This window comes from Heterodontus francisci, chromosome 25, assembly GCF_036365525.1.
Source record: "Heterodontus francisci isolate sHetFra1 chromosome 25, sHetFra1.hap1, whole genome shotgun sequence".
In the NCBI taxonomy this organism is placed as follows: domain Eukaryota; kingdom Metazoa; phylum Chordata; class Chondrichthyes; order Heterodontiformes; family Heterodontidae; genus Heterodontus; species Heterodontus francisci.
In genome coordinates this window covers 56,944,679-56,964,153 of record NC_090395.1, presented here as the reverse complement: position 1 = coordinate 56,964,153, position 19,475 = coordinate 56,944,679, and the positions used below count along the sequence as shown (strand labels likewise).

Here is a 19,475-nt window from a genome sequence, read left to right as displayed (position 1 = left end):
CATCAGAGAGACGGCAGCTCTTCAGTCCCAGCAGTGCCACTGGGAGCGGTGGCCACTGCTGAGACTGCACCCCGCAGGAGGAGGAACATGGATATCAGCCTCCGAAAAGGTAAGTGAGGTTAGGTGTCGCTGGGGACAATTGTCTAGGCCCTGGCGAGGGAGGGGGTTGGACTTGAAGGTGGGGGGCTTGATTCAGTGGGGCCCTCCGTGGGGCAGAGTGTCCGATCAGGAGGGCTCCCCCCTACCCTCCCAGCTTGCAAGGAGGCCACCATGTATTACTAGGCGGCCTCCTCAGATGCCAAAGTGGCCATCCACCGCTGGTAATATACCAGCAGCCGTCGGAAGAGGTCCTTCGGGGACATTAATAGGCTGTTTAAGGGCCTTGATTGGCCTAAGGGCGGGGGGTCACCTAGCTGCCACCTCCCCTGCCGCTGGTAAAATAGCAGTAGGGACATATAGGTATCATGGTATCCTCCACCATCCCACCAGATTTTACGCCCAGTTGCCTCCCAGCCCGGTCCTGGGGCTGGAGATGTGTAGAATTCTGGCCTTGGCGAATATTCACTGATAGCATTGAATTGTGTACTGCTGTAACATTTTAAAGCTATTGTTCCCTTTTACATTTTTGTTCAAAGTGATGGGTAACTGTGCTAATGAACTGACCATGCATTGGGACCCCATTTCCCAAGTTCAGATAGCATTTATCCTCCTGCGTGAGAGTCTCTTGTTTCTTCCTTTTCTTCCCTCTTCTCCTGAAGATGGTGACATATGCTGAGATATAGTTCAGTGGTGCTGCCAACCCACAGATACTTCCTTCAAAAGGACAGTTACTGTGCGCAAGACAACATGTAAACCAGATGCTGAGAGTGTAGCATTGCAGTCCAAGCTAAACCAGTCCTTACCCAACATCCAGCATTTACTTTTTATCAGGAGTCACTAGATAGGGATTGGGAATCTTGGATGATTTTTTTCTTTATGTAAATGACATTGATATGTCTATGATGCCTTTGCAGAGATTAGCTAACTCAACACAAACCAGGAATTAACCTGCGATCTTCACAAGATGTATGGGGAAAATCGAGCAGGAAGGTGAGTTAAGGTCAAAGATCAGTCATGATCTTATTGAATGGCAGAGCAGGCTCAAGAGGCTGTATAAGAGGCCTAATTTTGCTTCTATTTCTTATATTCTTATGGTAATGACAACATAGTTGATACGTTTAATCTCTGCTCCATGTGGGCAGCTTACCTTTTTGTCTATTGAGTGGTTTACTGAAACTGTATTGCATGGATTTTATAGTGTGGATCATGTTTACTAGCAAGTTAATTGGAATTGGACAAACTCATTTGACTAAGGATACTTAATAACCATCATAGAGAAGGCTCAGTTCCATCTGCTGGATAGTTTTGGACTAAGGTTAAATTTACAATGCCCCTCAGAAATCCAAAGATTGTGTTTTTTTTAAATAAATATAACGCACAATTTGAAATAAGGACAGCAGAATAACTTTAATGATCAGTTCAAACTTTAAAAAGTGCTAGTAACCAATGCAATGGCTACTTTAATATTTTTTTTTAAGATTACAGAACCATTTTGATAACCAATTCCATGTCTTGGCTGTTAGTGTTTAGAAATTAGCCCTGTTCACACTGTGGAGTGAGATTGTGAGCACCAAAGTCAACACAGAAACTATTGCACTCAATTACTTCAAAGTCCCTTTTGCATCTTTTATTTTGGTGGTTGCTGACCCTCCCCAATGTCAGTGAAGGCCCTTACTGGCTAGCAATGTAAAACATCACAAGGTAATCTTCTGAATTTCCATTGCTTGCCATCCAGAATATAAATGGGGTATAAGAACTAGGGCGATGTGTGGCTGCGAAGCCCCAGGGCTCCATTCAATTAATGGTAACGTGTCAACAGTGGACAAATATTTAATTGAGCATGTTAATAAACAATGGTGAAAAAATGTGTTGCATGCACTGAATGGAGCAGGTGTTTTATCTCGTGGTGAATCTATTCGATGCTACCATGTTTCTCTGCAGTCAATAAGTTCTATGCAAGATCAAAAACTTAATTTTTTTTAACCATCTTTATTATTTCTGCTTCAAAGTATAAATCATATTTGAGACAAATGTTAAAACATTGGACACCTTACCACTGTGAGCAGTTGTGTGTTAGTAATCTTAACACTGCAATCCTAGAGAAACTGTAAGCGGAGCAAAACATATGAAAATTATTTTACGCACAATATTTTTCTCTAAACAACAGTGTCATTTTTAATCAAAAACATGCATTTAATTTCTTTAAAAGGCACCCACAACAGATTAAAACATTTTCCACAATGTATTTCATATGTTAAAATATTCTAAAATCTGATCTGAAGACGAACTTTAGAGGTACATATTAGGACAGATTGCTGAAAAAATCTGAGGTCTGCAGGTGTCAGTAGTAAGCTGTAAAAGTACCAACACATTTTACTGCATATCGATAATCAAACATATGCAATTTAAACACTGCATCCACTTTTCAGTATTTTAGGGATACAAAAACCTTGCAGAAGAAGTTGATAGGTTAGGACATTAATTCCCCTTCAGATCTCCTCAGGCAAATGTAAATTCACCATTTTAAAATATAGTTTATTAATGTAGGCACCACCTATTTTTTTTATTCCTGGTATATTACATTGGACATAACTAATGCTGCCATTTATGGTTATATAATCACATTGTGTAGTATTAACAGTAAAGAAAAACATATTGTGATCATTAAATTATCTGGTACACTAAATCTAGAACATTCTAAAGTGATGGTTAGAACCTAACTGTTTGCAGTATGCTATAACACTTATTTATAGCTCCCAGATGGAGCATTATATGTAGAAAGTACTGCAGTTCCAATCTGCTTTGTGTCACAAAGTCTGGTACTAAAGGTCAGCTCTCAGAACAAGATGAGCTTATTGTAAAATATTTTATTCAAAAGGAAATTGAACAGGTCTCTCAAAATCTGCCTTTGCGTTGGCAGCAGAGGGATGTTTGCATAGCAGGTTCCTGAAGCACAGGCTGCCCACAGTCAGTGGTAACCTTAATGTAAACCTTCTGGAGTTGCTGAGCCCAGCACCTAATGACACCCAGCAAAATGGCTCAAACATCCCTCTGACACCAAATGTAGAAAAAAACTTGAGGAATTCAATGTGGTAACTGGAGTGAACCATTCCTATGATCCTGAAGCTGTCAGCACTTTGAATCAGTGGAGATAATTTCCTTTGTTAGTTGCGTTAGTGAAATTGTGCACACAGCAGGAAGACTCCCTACAACTGTCACTGCTACAGAGTTACAGACACACTCAAAAAGAATATTTACAGTGAATTTGGTGAAAAGTAAGAGTTAACGTAAGATTATTGCAATGTTATTTGGAGGGTAATTGTTTTCATTCAGTGTTTTTATTGTACTGTGCACTTTAAGGTGTTACCTAATAATATCACTTAGGATGTATCTAGTTGACTGTTCTGAATTCTTTACTAAGCTATTTCATCTCCATGTGTCAGCCAGCTGGCATGCCATTCATTTTTATCACTTAACACCTTTGCTTCATGAGGTTAGAAATCCAACCACTCAATACAGCTTGAAACTAGATGACAAATATTCAATTGTCATGAGGATGCAGCTGATGGGTTGTACGGACGGCACAGTGGCGCAGTGGTTAGCACCGCAGCCTCACAGCTCCAGGGACCCGGGTTCGATTCTGGGTACTGCCTGTGCGGAGTTTGCAAGTTCTCCCTGTGTCTGCGTGGGTTTTCTCCGGGTGCTCCGGTTTCCTCCCACAAGCCAAAAGACTTGCAGGTTGGTAGGTAAATTGGCCTTTATAAATTGTCACTAGTATAGGTAGGTGGTAGGGAAATATAGGGTCAGGTGGGGATGTTTGGTAGGAATATGGGATTAGTGTAGGATTAGTATAACTGGGTGGTTGATGGTCGGCACAGACTCGGTGGGCCGAAGGGCCTGTTTCAGTGCTGTATATCTAATCTAATCTAAAAAAAATTGTATTCCCAGATTTTCCATGGATCATTATGTAATTCTCTTACGCCCATGAATGGAAGACCAGTTACTTGAGGATTTCAAAGAACAGAACATGCAACAAAGGAAAGTGCATTTCTCTAGTGCCAATGTTTCCACTGAATGCGATGAGTTTTCAGTTTAATAATGCTATTGTGTATGGCTACTGAGTGAAAGTCAGGCACTTTGTAGGAAAGGTGGCATTGGGGGCTTGGGGGGGTGGGGTGAAAAACTATAACATTATAACTGTAATCATAAAAGGCCTCTTAATGGCTATAACTATTTTGATTGTACAAAACAACATTTTTCTTACACATTTCCCTTGTCTTTTCAGCAGCTTCAGTATTTGGTTTGTCTTCCAAAGCTGTTTGTACGACAGGGAAACTTAGCTGTTTGAATGAATGGCATATCTGATTAACTTCTGTTTGCATCAGAATGAATGTAATGTGATGTGACATGCCATTTTCTTATCCAAAAATATACTCGTCAAATTGAGACATGGCAGTGAAGGGGAACAAAACATTTCACTATCTTACATCAAGTGATGGCATTCAGCATTGATTCAATGTAGAACTTCACCATGCACATTACCCTAATTAATTATATATGGCCTCTTACTGCACCAGTAGTATACATTAATTTCATATGCATTCAATCATCTTGTTGATTATTTTTTGCTCAAGCTGATCTAAACTGGAAGGTTCACCACTTGTCACAGCAAAAGCAACGCTCATGCCACTTTTATTTACACTGAATTGTAAACCAGGTCAAATACTTAAAGGACAGGCCTTGGCATTTTTGTGCGAGCAACTGTTTTAATTTCATTTTAAATTTAAATGATTTATGTCCAGTTCTGTAAGCCAAATGTATAGTACCTGTCATAGAGTCATAAATTAGAGAATCGGACAGTGAGACCTTGACTTCTTTTGTGTGGATTACAGTTCTGTGTCCGCTTCCTCTGCTTTTTTCCTCTGGTGGCCATTTCCTGTTGCCTCTCCTGCTGTAGCTCTCTGGTTCTCCCCATTCTCCTGTGCTTCCCCATTCAGTTTTGGCTTCTCATGTGCATCTGATTGGTCCTCTGAAGTGACAGAAAACATTGTGCTATCATGATCCTGTGCATCGGGCTCCTCATCCTTAAAAGAAAAAAGACAAACTGAATTTGCTGCCAGTGCACTGCTGCTGAGCTGAGGATTTGTATAATTGGCTGCTCTGTGTTCCTTAAACTGCTGATGACATTGAGTCATAGGATTTTGTTTGGCCTGTGATTTCATAAAGGGTCCATCTTGAGTTTGCTTGGATTGCCACGCCTTGAAGGACTGCTATCTTTTGCCAAGACAAGAACGGAATGTATGGGGTTGGCGGCAGAATAAGGGCTTGTTGGGTGAGATCATGGCTTTAGCTCTCTTTTCGAAACTAACAATGCAAATTCATTTTTCACCTTAAGAACTAATGGCCTCTGTAAAACAAGACTTTTTTTAAGCAGACTATTTGGTGCCCAATTTACTTTATAAATTTATGGACAGCTCACTTGAAAACTATACTGTTGATTAATATCCATACAGGAGGAGGGGTGGAGGGAACCATAATACTAGGATAGGTGTGTCAATTCTAAAAGTGTTAAAAGTTTGATTTTAACAATGTGAATCAATTTCTTTGAGCTACAATTTGATATTTTATTTCGATAAAAGTACAGGTCCATTAAATTTCACTCCCCTCACAGTGCCTCGAAATTGAGTCCTTTGAAAATTATCTGATGAAGACTTTGTATAAAGTTCTTTTTTTTTTAATTGTAGGCATTAACCAAATTATTTCAAATAGGTTAATATTTCTCAAACTAATTGGCAAAGGAATTTCATAGTGTATTTATTCACTAAACCTTAAAGAATGCAATTCTAACATAAGAGTCTGTACATCTTTCCAACAGAACAAATGTAACAAGAAAATCTGAGGGAGGAGAAATTCATCCGCAAGTGGTGCTATGCAGATTTACATTGATTCCCCGGGATCAGGCTGTGCCATGGGCCCCTACATGTGCGCCCACGTGATGATATCAATGATATCAATAAAGAATGCTGCAGGGGCTGCACTGCCTGCCTCTGGGAAATTAATGTAAATCTGGTGACACTAAACTTATCCCACCTAGGCTGGGATTTTATCTGGGCAACAAGGGTCTCGACCACCAGCAAAAGCGGGGCAAGAGCTCTGCATCACCTCCTCTAGGGAAGGCCTGCCAAATCAAGTGCCAATTAAGCACTTAAGTGGACAGCGGCGGGTCTTCCCTGGCATCAAGAACCCCGTTGAGAGACATACTGCCTGCTGAGAGCTGTTGACCAGAGACCGGCAGCTCTTTAACAGAGCAGCAACACCACTGAGGTGGTGGCTGCTGCCGGTACTGGACTCACCCAAGTCGCTGGAACCAGGCCACAGGTAAGTGACAGCGGGAGGTGTTTCATAGGATGGGGGTTATGGGGGAGGGGGTTCAGCAGCAAGAACAGCAGGGTGGCTTTCAGCAGGCCCCTCTTCCTGATGCTGGGTCCCTCATTCAGGCACTGTGCCTTTTAATGAGGGACATCCCCCCCCCACCCCCAGACTACAGCCCCGCTGGCTGCTGGGTTAATTCTGGCATTAATTTCCCACTTAAGAGCCTCAATTGGCAGGGCATTCAGACTTTCCTGCCCTGGACCCAATTTGGGTGGAGACCCGACACGGGCCAAGAGCATAAAATTCTCCCCAACTAGTGTTTAACTCAGATGCGTATTAGGCAAACAAGGAAACAGTGATTTTTGCGACCACAATAGGCATTTTCAGAGGATTCCCAGACTTTATGTTCACCTATTCCACAGTTTGTTTTTATGAAATACTGAAACAGACAGTACAGACCAATTGATTATTTAGGGATTGATCTTCACTGCTGTTAAGTTGAAAGAACAGTAGGAGCAGTGTAGTTATCTGAAGTCACTTGACAATTATTCTTTGCAATGCTACTTTGATGAATGTTTTCGATCCTCGTTAGGCACCTAAATCTACCTCCAATTAAATTTAGATTCTGCCACTTAAAAGAATAATGCTGCCAGTATAATCCCATTTGAAAAATATTGTGATTTAGGCTGTAATCCAGAAAACTTTCTTAGACAATTTGTCATTAGTCAATTAGTTGCTCCCTCCCACCTTCTGGAAAATAGGACGGGGACAAAATTCACATCAGTTCTCTTTCTTGATCTGTGGTGACCATCATCTACATCATGACCATTAAATCTTTGAATTTTCTTTTCTAAATTGGCTGTGTTTTGTCCTTGGGCTTGAAAACTCTAGCCCCCACACCACCCACCCTCCCCCCCTCAACTCCACCAGCACACCCCCATGGTAATTCTGGTGGAGATGTGGTGCAAGGGTCACAAACTAGACCAGGACCAAATGGGCTAGCTCAGATTTCCCCTGGTGTTCCTCTGGCCTTGAAGACTGCTGCGAAGTTGGTCATTGCACCACTTCTTTAATGTCTTTTAAATTGCGTCTCCTATCCGACAAGTGTCAAATAGAACTGATAGTTGGAGCAGGAGTGGTAGAATGGATCTAACCCAAACTCCCATTTAAGTTCTGGGGATATTTTTCACTGGCAATGAAAACTGGCTTGATGGGTGGATATTTAAACCTCTGAGTGGTGGTACTGGCACATCCAGCAGGATAAAAATAATGATAAATTCTGGCTATTGTTAGAACTAGCTCAGAATTTTATATAGTATTTAACAGAATTCAAATCTAGATATAAAAATCGATTTATAACCAGCCATAACCTGAAGCCACCAGGCATGAGTTGCTGTGTCTATCAGCTAATGCTGTTGGCTTTTTCACGGTTGTTCCATTAAGGTACTTTTTAAATACCTAGTTATTTTTGCCTCCTATTGGCTATTCAAATGAAAATAGCAGAAGTCAAGATAACAAGAAGAGATTAAGTAAATATATTACAGCTTAATGTTTTCCAAGCACTCCCACGCAAAACCTCCCTGATACAGTAAAGGTTATATGATTGTCAGTGACTTTGACCTGTAGATTCAGTGGAGACCACCAGGGGCCTCACTACCTGTGCAGCTGTCCAATCCTTCCCCAGAATTTGAAGTAGACAACAATGCCTTCCAGCTGCATGTCTAATTTACACAAATTAATTTTGGAAGAAAAGCAAAATAATCATACCTACATTAGTCCTTAGGTTTGCTAAGTTGTCAACATAATGTGAGCATGACGAATTAACGAGATAAAGCTGCAACAAAGCATTTGTCTGTTTCATTAGTCACGGCTTAAACACTAATCAGGCTCCCACACACAGTATTTGCCAGTGTACTTCCTCCTTTAGATTTCAGATGAAGTTTATGTAAACAGTTAGTGACAATGAGGGAAACACAATGGAGCTTGGCAATGTGAAAGAAGTGAATTAACAAACATGGCTGCAGTTGTCGTGGCTTGGCCTTTCCAAAGCTCCGAATTTACACTAGTTTTAAATTGTCCTGTGACACTCTACCAGCTAAAGCCAATGACAGGGTTGGGTGCTCAGTGGTAATGCTTGGAGTCCACGTGAGTAGAATAAAGGGTGGGCCGATAGGTTTATCAGCCTCACTTGACTTTGCAACATTCAGGAATGAAGTTATAATGACAAATATATGTTCAGTGGGCTACAAATGTATAACTTCAAGATTTTATTTTATTTCCTCCTTGGATGGAATTAGAACCATATTTTCAGTGCACAGCATTCCAGCCATCTGTTTGTCAGGAATTTAGAAGTGATAGTTTAATAAAAGGACTTTCATAATTTTGCACAATCTCCCCACTGAAATTCTGGAAGATCCTTCTTTGCCTTTCCACTAACAATATTACATATACCAGAAAGTAAAACGTCCAACCATTGATAGCTGAAACAAAAACAGAAAATGCTGAAAAATACACAGATGAGGAAGCTGATTATCCTGAAATATTAACTCTGTTTCTCTCTCCACAGCTTTGCTTTAATCAAGTAAATCATCCCTAGGCACTTGACAGGAGGGTTCTCAAATAAAATTTGACACTACCACATATGAGGAGATATTAGGATAGATGGCCAAATGCTTGGTCAAAGAGGTAGGTTTTAAGGAGCTGAATTAACATTGTATGAGAGCCTAAGGTTTGTGGTAGCCAATTTGTGTGTAAACTCTGTGGAATTAGGTAAAGAGGAATGTTCTTCTGGGGCTTTCGGCTGTCTGGCTCCAAAACTCTGGAATTCTCTCCCTATATCTCAGCCTCTCTACCTCACTTTCCTCCTTAAGACATTCCTTAAAACCTATCCTTTTGACCAAGATTTTCGTCACCAGTCCCCAATAACTCTTTATGTCGCTCAGTGTCAAATTTTGTTTGATAACAGCCCTGTCAAGCAACTTGGGATATTTTACTGCAGTTAAAAGGTGCTACATAAATGCAAGTTGTTGTTGTGGACTGGAGTGAGCTCCTTGCACCAGAGAAAGAGGGTGTTCCCAGCATCAGGGAAGTGTATCTGGGATACTCAAGATGCCCCAATATGCTGCGGCATAAAAGAACTGGTGAGCGCATGCATTTGCCAGTTGAGGTTGCATTGCTTGTATTGCACTGTAAACATCCATCCCTACCTGACTCATATCCTTCGTTGGATGGGCGGGAGGGGTGGGGGGGGGGGGGGGGCGGGTGGGAATGGAGGAGGGTGGTGATTAAATTAAATATCAGGACCTATAGTTCTTCATTTCTAGAAATTTAATTCAAAGCGCTTTGTATGTTTTCCAATCCTACTTTATATTTTTCCAGGAGAAACAAAGATTGTTTTTTGCAGACTGAAAAGTCTTTTGCAGTTGGAAAGAAGCAAAAAAACTCAAATATTTACTCCACCTGTTCATTTTTGGGCTCTCTATGAAATCTCCATCAGATTTTATTTTTATTCATTCATGGGATGTGGGCGTTGCTGGCTAGGCCAGCATTTATTGCCCATCCCTAACTGCCCATGAGAAGGTGGTGGTGAACTGCTGTTGGGTAGGAAGGGAGTTCCAGGATTTTGACCCAGCAACAGCAATATAGTTCCAAGGCAGGATGATGTGAGACTTGAGGGAAACTTGCAGGTGGTGGTGTTCCCATGCATCTGTTGCCCTTGTCCTTCTAGGTGGTAGAGGTCACGGGTTTGGAAGGTGCTGTCTAAGGACCCTTGATGCGTTGCTGCAGTGCATCTTGTAGAAGGCACACACTGCTGCCACTGTGCATCGGTGGTGGAGGGAGTGAATGTTTGTGGATGGAGTGCCAGTCAAGCGGGCTGCTTTGTCCTGGATGGTGTCGAGCTTCTTGAATGTTGTTGGAGCTGCACCCATCCAGGCAAGTGGAGAGCATTCCATCACACTCCTGACTTGTGCCTTGTAGATGGTGGACGGGTTTTGGGCAGTCAGGAGGTGAGTTACTTGCCACAGGGTTCCTAGCCTCTGACCTGTTCTTGTAGCCACGGTATTTGTACAGCTACCGCAGTTTGGTTTCTGGCCAATGGTAACCTTCAGGATGTTGATAGCGGGGGATTCAGCGATCGTAATGCCATTGAATGTCAAAGGAGATAGTTAGATTCCCTCTTGTTGGAGATAATCATTGCCTGGCTCTTGTGTGGCACGAATGTTACTTGCCACTTATCAGCCCAAGCCTGGATATGCATATTGCTGCATAGTATGCAATAAACAACGTAAAGTGCAAAGGTTTTGAGTTAAACTTTGTCAAGGCGATGAGGGGAGGGTCTAAAAACATAACTAGTAGTTAATAGATAGTCTTTTAAAGGGAATATTTGCTTCAGCACCAATTTCATTCCTCACAAATTCTGCAAGTGTGAATGTTTGTTCAGCGCAAGCAATTATTTTATAGCTGTGTTCATTTTGATATGTTTGTACACTACAGGAGGTACTAAGTTTACCATAACATAATGTGAAGCATTGTGTGATACTGATGCTCAGCAGATGATCTCTGATAAGAGTTTAGGAAATTATGAACTTACATAAATTTCTCTCTGCCTACATATGCCATACATAGCTTATTCAGCCCATGTACACTCTCATCAACAGCAAGACACCCTGACATTATTTGATACATTTTACTATAATGATTCCCATTTTGTTTTTACCACTGTTTGAGTGTCAGTAGATCTTCTCTGCACATTAGACAATTACCAGTCTCTTGCTGTTTGGGCTCCAAGTCCGCTTGTTCAGCCGATAGTACACAGCCATAATCGTTGCAGCAAGAAACAATCCACAGAAAATTAATGAGATTAACACCACAGGTTGACTTGCTTTGTTATGCCTGCCCTCAGTCTGGAAAGAAAGAAAAATAATCTCATTGTGACAAAATTTGTTTCAATATTCTTCAAAGAGTAGCAGTTGGATATCAAACATTTTTAAATTACTAAATGTTAATGAGGTGATATTCTGATTATGTCTGCATTAGGTGATTTACACAGTTATGCAACAGTGAGTAAATTCATGTAGTGTCTGGGCATTTGATGCTGCAAATTTAGTCAAACACTGTCTTAATTTATCACCATCATCAAAATATGACACAATCACAGGTTAGCTGCAATTTTTCAAATCTATCATCTCAGCAAATGGAAATGAGATATGTTGTTGTAATATATTTATAGAGCACCTTTAACATAAAACATCCGAAGATTCTTCATAGGAGCGTTATAAAGCACTTTTACCTCCTCTTTCCTCACTATCCAAGGCCCAAAACACTCCTTTTAGGTGAAGCAACGATTTACTTGGTACTTCTTTCAATTTATTACAGTTTTCGCTGCTCACAATGCGGTCTCCTCTACACTGGGGAGACCAAACGCAGATTGGGTGACCACTTTGCTGAACACCTCCACTCAGTCCGAAAGCATGACCCCGAGCTTCTGGTTGCTTGCCATTTCAACACTCCCTGCTGCTCTAACATTTCTGTCTTTGGTCTGCTCTAGTATTCCAGTGAACATCAATGCAAGCTCGAGGAGCAGCACCTGATCTTTCGATTAGGCACTCCAGCCTTGCGGACTGAACATTGAATTCAATAACTTCAGAGCATGACCGGCCTTTTTTTAATGTTTTATTTTTTAACCATGTGCCTGCTTTTCATGTAGTCAGAGATGCTCTTTATTCCACTATTAACACTCTCTCTGGACCAATGCTTTGTCTTTCACCACATGCACTAACACACGCTTTGCCTTTCTCCCAGGACAGCTTTGTTATTTAATCTCCCTCTGCCCTATCAAACACCTTCCCCTTTGTTCTCTCCCCCACTCCCCTCCCCTTCACTTGCTTAAAACCTAATTCTTTTCAAACCTTTTCCACTTCTGATGAAAAGTCACAGATCTGAAACGTTAACTTTGTTTCTCTTTCCACAGATGCTGCCAGACCCACTGAGTATTTCCAGAACTTTTTTGTTTTGTTATAAAGTAAAGTTAGGCACTGAGCCACATAAGGCAATATTAGGGCAGATGGTTAAAGAGATAGGTTTTAAGGTGGGTCTTAAAGGAAGAAAGAGGGGTAGAGAGGTTCAGGGAGGAATTCCAAAGCATAGGGCCTGGGCAGAGCCACTAATGGTGGAGCAATTAATGCTCAAGATGCCAGAATTAGATGAACACCGGTATCTCAGGGTTGTAGGGCTGGAGGAAATGAGAGAGATAGGGAGGGGTGAGGCCATAGAGGGATTTAAAAACAAAGACGAAATTTTAAAATTGAGGCATTGCCTGACAGGGAGCCAATGTAAAATCAGTGAGCTCAGGGGTGATGGGTTAATGGGACTTGGTGCGAGTAAGAACAGATGTAGCAGAGTTTTGGATGACCTCAAGTTTACAGAAAGTAGAATGTGGGGGACTGGCCAGGAGTGCATTGGAATAGTCAAGTCTAAAGGTAACAAAGGCATGAATGGATTATTTAATATCCTAATTAATGCAAAGAAAATGCTGATAATGGAATGGGTGGGAAAACTAAACTAAAAAAAAACAACCATGTCTGCTTTGGACTTATTTTCCCCACACTGAAACAATCTGTCAAATACAAAGATGTTTTCTTTGCAACAAAATCCTTGCTTCAGACTCCAAATGTTGACTTTGAAAAATCCAAAATGACATGCATTGATACAACACCTTTCACAGTCTTAAAATGTACCAAAGCACTTTACAGCCAATGTCCCGTTTTCTACATATTTAAATGAAATGTGATGTTTTCGAAGTGTAGTCAATATTTAAATGTAGGAAATGTGGCAGCTAATTTGTGAACAGCAAGTTCCCACAAACAGCAATGAGACACATAACCAGATAATCTAGTGTAGTGATATTGATTGAGGGATAAATATGAAATATTGCCCAGGAGAACAACCTTGCTCTTCTTTGAGAAGTTCCAAGAGGGCAGACAGAGCATTGGTTTAACATCTCATCCAAAAGACAGCAAATCTGACAGTGCATCACTTCCTCAGTACTGCACTGAAGTGTCAGTTTTGATTATGTACTCAAGTTGACTGGAGTGGGGTCTGAAACCACAACCTTCTGACTCAGACGTGAAAATGCTACGACTGAGCCAAGGCTGACACCTAATACAGCAACTATTGCAGGTCTATTGGCAAACAATTAAATTTAAGTGAGTGGCTCCTCAGAAATGGGATTAGAACAAGCAATGTTCAAAGTACTCCAGAAAAGCCCAGAGGTGCCTAACAATATTTCTGTGGCCAAAGCGCATGTTTGCCAAGCATTTCCAATGAATACACAGGAGAGAGGTTAGATCCCTAAAGTCTCAGCAGTTTGGCAAGTATAAAACATGGTTTTCTTCACAACAATTCATGCAAACAGTAGTTTTTTTTTAAAGTACTGTTCATTAGCAAACTGATTGATTAAAGCAGCAATAATGTCAGTTTATATAGTCAGCAATACATACTCATTTTAACAGCATAGATTATTCTTGGATTCTCTGGCATTTGAAGCAGTTTTTAATCAGTTTCCACTGTCTACTAAGTTGAAATCCATGATGACTACTTTTTAAAGATAAGATAAATCTGTTTAACCAGCTCTACTGTATCCATTCATGAGGGCATAACTATCTCAGAGTGTGAGATGAGGCACAGGACAGTGAAGAACCATCAATAGCCATTTATTTTTTGCCATCCAACCAATCAGAAGAATCTACACTTTGGTGGAGACTGTTTATTGCTTGCCACAGAGCTTACTTATCCACTCCTAAAATCCAGCCAGTGCTGGCTAGCTCTTCTTTATATATACGTCTGAGTACAATTAACTAATCGACACCCAACACTTGTTCACCCTATTACCTTCAACTACTAGGCATTTAACATCCATGAACAGAACTTATTAGACATGAACAAATTCGTCTCTTTTCTTTAAATTAAATACATATATATAAAAAACGAAAAAGAGAGACAAAATAATGATGCATTTTCTGTATCTTACATTATACCATCAACCTTCAACAGCACCAGGCATTAACATACTGTATATTCCCTTTTAAAAACGAAAAAAAACTTGTTTAAAAAATTAAAGCGATTGTAACATTAAAAAATTCACATTTTCTAACTCATCACAACACAAGATGGCCCTCTTCAAGGACATACAACAATTTATTTGAACAAGCACCTCTCTTCGCAAAACAATCCGACAACTGATTACTGGCGTCGAGCCATTTTATCTTGGAAATTTCTTTTCTTTTCAACATTTCTTTTATACTCGCGGGATCAAACCTCAACCTCTTTTCCGTGACATTTTTTGTCAAACGGACATTGTCCCAGAAAGAATGGTTATCTATATAGCATTGTATAGGAAAATCTTGCCCCTTATATTAAAGAGTTTCTTCATTTGTCATTTCTTCCCACCAAAAATATAATGAACCCTTCTGCGTTTGAATAACCATCGGGAAGATTAGCATGTGAGGCATCACTAAAAATGACAAATTTCATTTCTTCTGAGTCACCCAATGCTGGAAACTTGAGTGTACATTTATCAAAACTCAATTTCTTCAATGTCTTATTTGCTTTCAGCACTTCCCCAACAGTAGCATGTTTCAGCATGGTGCTCAATTCTAATACATCATAACAAGCATCCAGCTTAGTTTGTGTGCACAACCAGTTAAATTGCTCCATTAAGCTCCTTAAGTTGTCTGCTTCTTCCTTGGTTGCAGAGTCTTCCTTTTGTGGTGACCTGACCCGATTTATTGGGATCCTATTAACATTCGCCAGGTAAGACTGTTGATTTAGGGTTACCCCCAACTTAGTCTGCCTAATATTCAATCCTATATATTTAAAAACTCCAGAAGCCTGACTTCCAATTTTAAACTCCTGTAGAACTTTTTCTACCAACAATTTCTCAGATGCTGTAGATCCTCCACACAGAAAATTGTCCACATGCATCAAGAAAATGTCTGCTAGTTTTTCTTCATGGTATCAATAAAATATTGCTGGATCTGCTTTTAGCTGAATATAACCAGCTTTTAGTAGGATGGACCTAAATGAAAAATAGCACACCCTGGATGCATCGTTTAGCCATAAACACATTTGTTTAACTTCCACAATTTCCCCTCTATATCTCTAGCTTCTTTGTGGCTTTAAAAATACTTCCCTTTGAAATTTCTCCCCTTCCAAAAATGCTGCTTTGATGTCTGTGGAATTACATTCCCATGAGTGTGTCGCAAAAAGGGCTAGGAAAATCCTCAAACTTGCTTTTCCTGCTGTTGGGGAGTCTACTCTAACTTCTTGGTGGCCTAGTCGTTCCTCAAATCCACAAGCTACAAGTCTGACCTTAGCTTTATATGTACCACCGGGAAGTACTTTCTCTGTACAGATCCATTGATGGGACAATGCTGGTTATCCTCTATCTGGCACCTCCGTGTACATGCCAAACTCTCTCCAACTATCAAGCTCTTTTTGATTTGCATCCTTTACCAACTTACCATCTAACTTGTTAGCAGCCACTAGAACATCTCTATTGTAAGGGCTCCTACTTCTTGTATGCTCCTCGCCTGCTCTCTGGTCCTTGCTCGTGAAACCACGTCCCCTACTAAATTTTCTATCCCTTTCTGGACTGCTATTGCTCGACCTGTCCTTCCTGCAACAAGACTTCCTTTCACAAGTTTGTGACCTTTTCCTTGGACTATGACCATCTTCAGGCCCACTATCTGAACTTACACTACGTTTTCTGGCCTTCCACATTTTCACTTCCTTCTGCCAATCCATAGGTCTGATATCCTGTCCCTTGTCTTGCACATTCAGCCATTGTTTGTAGCACCCTGTGGCCTTTCCTGCCCTTCCTATAATGGTGGCTTCCCTCTATTCACTAAACCCCTTCTGGCATATAGGTCACTCTAGTCCCAATTTTCGGTAGCTGACCTTGATCTTGATCTTCACTATCACTTGGTCCACTCTCAGTTAGTTTGTTATTTTCCACAATCTGTTGCTCATAAAGGTCCGACATATGTGCATGCGAAGTACATGGTGCATCATTAGTATCCCACAGTTGTTCAGATACTGTCAATGTATAATCAGTGCCAATAAGCCACGAGGAATGTGCTCTAAAGGTTTGGTTGCCATGTTGCAAAATTACTGTTTTTCCAGCAGTGCCTGTAACTTTTCCTGGTACCGAATGTATTTTCAGATTCCTGCCATAAACTAATTGATATGGGCTGTAACCCCAAACACTTGAAGTGTGTTTTTCGCATGTACTGCCCACACCAAAGAAGTCGTCAATTTACAATTTGGTTGCTCGGCTAAAATTTTTCGGAACACTCGTCAATCACGGTGTGATTTCTCTCACAAATCCCATTACTAAAAGGACTTTCTGCTGCTGTGTGCATTGCTACAATGTTTATATTTTCACACATACTCCTGAACTTATCATTGGCAAATTCGCCTCCATTGTCAGTTAGAAATCTAGCCGGTGCTCCAACTGCTGTTCCTATCCACCTTTCCATTATCTTGTCCAGTATTACTTTTTGTCTTTACTATAAATTACTGTTGACAGACTGAAAATAGTCGCTATCCCCTACCTTCAAGTCCATTGCTATGGTTTCATTAAAGTCCCTTGCTAATGGGAGACTCACTACGAGTCATTATGGCGTCCTCCTGTATTTTTTTTTTACAGATCACATTTTTTACTTATATCCTCAATAACTTTAGTGTAGTCATCATCTATTACCCCTGCATCTTTTAACAGAATCTTCAACCTACGACAAGAAGTACGTGCAAACTGTTGATGCAGTTTTGAGATAATTTGCCTCACCTCCTTTAAATCCCTACCCCTGGATGCCATTAATACCTATTTCACATCCTGCTTAGAGATATTGGGCTGAAATTTATACACCCGCACCGAAATTGGCGGGGGTGAAAATAGCGGCCCGCCCGTGTGGGCCGTACATTGCACAGCCACCGCAATGTTAAATGCGGCGGCTCATTTAAATAGCTGGGGTAAGCCCCCCCGCCCCCCTGCTGATGTGGAGGAAGCGGGCTGTCTGTCCCCGACAATGGTGTCAGCTGCCTGTGCACGGGTGCTGATGCCAATTTTAAAAGGCTTTGAGCCCTACCGTTGAATTCAAAAATTTAAAAGAGACATTGAATTAAAAAAAAATTTATTTTGCCCCTCTCCCACCCTCCCCCCAATAACCATAGAATTAATTACTTGCCATCTCCCCACCACCCCCCCCCCCCCCAAAACACTTACCTTCTCTACCTGACCTTCCCCCACCCCCAAAGTGCATAAACTTTAAACTATAACCCTTCCCACCATCCCCTACACTAATGATAACACTGTAAAAGTTAGCCTAGTAGATGTCGCTAAAGGGATACAATGATGTCCCTACTGTGTAAACTGCAAAACTACACAGACTTCCCAATGACAATCGCCTTATCACATTCCATATCCAATTTCATAGGAGCCTTTTTCATAGATGGTTTACTTAACAGCAAATTTCACTGGATACTATATCCGTACTAATAAAATGGTTTAGCCCTACTATTTTACACAGAATTACCACTCTTTTTAGTGATTTCAATATGTTGTCACCCCCAAACCTGAAACAGGTAGAACTGTCATATTCTTTGACCTTACTTCAGTCTTCCTTACTTAAAGAATCCATGAAACACCTTAACCAGTCCACTCCACATATCATGGACATACACCACAATTGAACCAATCTGCGACTAGGACACTCATTACTGGATGAAACTTCTCGTGACCAGTACAATTCCTTCTGATTGATCAGTAGCATCCTCGCCATCTAAACCTTCCATGTCATGGGTCATCTCAAAACCTCTGTTATTCCTTTTTGGACAATGCAATGCATAATGATACCTTGAGTCACATCGGAAACACCTGTTGACCACCCCTTGGTTATTCCTAGGGTTCATTCTTCTGCCATAATTGCCCAATTCCTGCCATCTGCTACAGTTACCAAAAGGGTCTCTATCCTCATTCGTTTTGTTTGTGATTCTCCTTTCATACTGACGTTTGGGCCCCATATTTGAATGGCCTTGAAATGCTGTTAGCATTGTATGCTCCACCTTTGGCGTCACTGCTGAAGAGCCCATGTGTACCATGAAAGCAGCCGGAAAGGAATGTTTACCAAAAGGTTTTTCAAGGCATCAGACATCAGATCAAAAACCATATCTCTTTCTTTGAATCTAACTCTGGTTAATACCAAGAGCCTATCCATGTTCGATATCCTAGCATAACCAAACAATTTGAAGGCAAGTACTGATTTAGGGATTTCCAAGTAGAATCGCTGCAACCTTGCATATTTTTTTTTCAATTCATTCATGGGATGTGGGCGTCACTGGCTATGCCAGCATTTATTGCCCATCCCTAATTGCCCTTGAGAAGGTGGTGGTGAGCTGTTTGGTTATTGTTGGTTAAACTCCATAATATATTCTATGGATGAACCATCCATTTTTCTAAATTTATCAAAGTCCGACTACACCTCATAGGCACTCAATAGGTCATCTTTCATTTAAAATTTATGGATAAAATTTAAGAGTTTGTCCAAACCTTTCTCCTTGTCCAAATGATGAGCCTCTAGCTCCGAGAACACATTGCCGCTGATCTTGCTTCTGGCGGGAAGTAAAAGTGCAAGGGGTATTCCTTGCTTCCTTTTTGGTAAAGACTTAACCCCTGTCCATAGATCAACTTCATTCTTCCCTTTGATCGTAAGGTTCGGCTTCACAAAACAGCAGTGGAAAATCATATCCTTAAACCTGGTTTCAACCATCTTTCTTCAAAAAAAAATCTCCAATTCTAATCTGTCTGAAAACAAATCTTAGTCTCCAATCTTCACTTTCAGGTAACCATCCTCTGCTCCCAATGTTAGAGAAACTTCCAAGCCTGTTTGTGAAGAAGACACTGAGACTAGGATGCTTTGGTGGAGACTGTTTATAGCTTGCCACAG

The 19,475-nt window shown here is 40.8% G+C and overlaps 1 protein-coding gene across 2 annotated transcripts in view; it reads right to left on the bottom strand.

The window, feature by feature from the left end:
• Positions 1–1,590: 1,590 nt before the first annotated feature.
• The window catches only part of LOC137384101 (uncharacterized), a 54,863-nt gene continuing 36,978 nt past the window's right edge, over positions 1,591–19,475 (bottom strand). The window contains exons 4-5 of one of the 2 annotated variants that reach the window (XM_068057707.1): positions 11,235–11,375; positions 1,591–5,183 (exon numbers count right to left, since the gene is read on the bottom strand). In XM_068057707.1, the coding sequence (XP_067913808.1) occupies positions 4,986–5,183; positions 11,235–11,375 (339 nt within the window). In that variant the 3' untranslated portion in view covers positions 1,591–4,985. The remainder of the gene's footprint in view (positions 5,184–11,234; positions 11,376–19,475) is intronic. The other variant, XM_068057708.1, reaches the window with a different exon arrangement.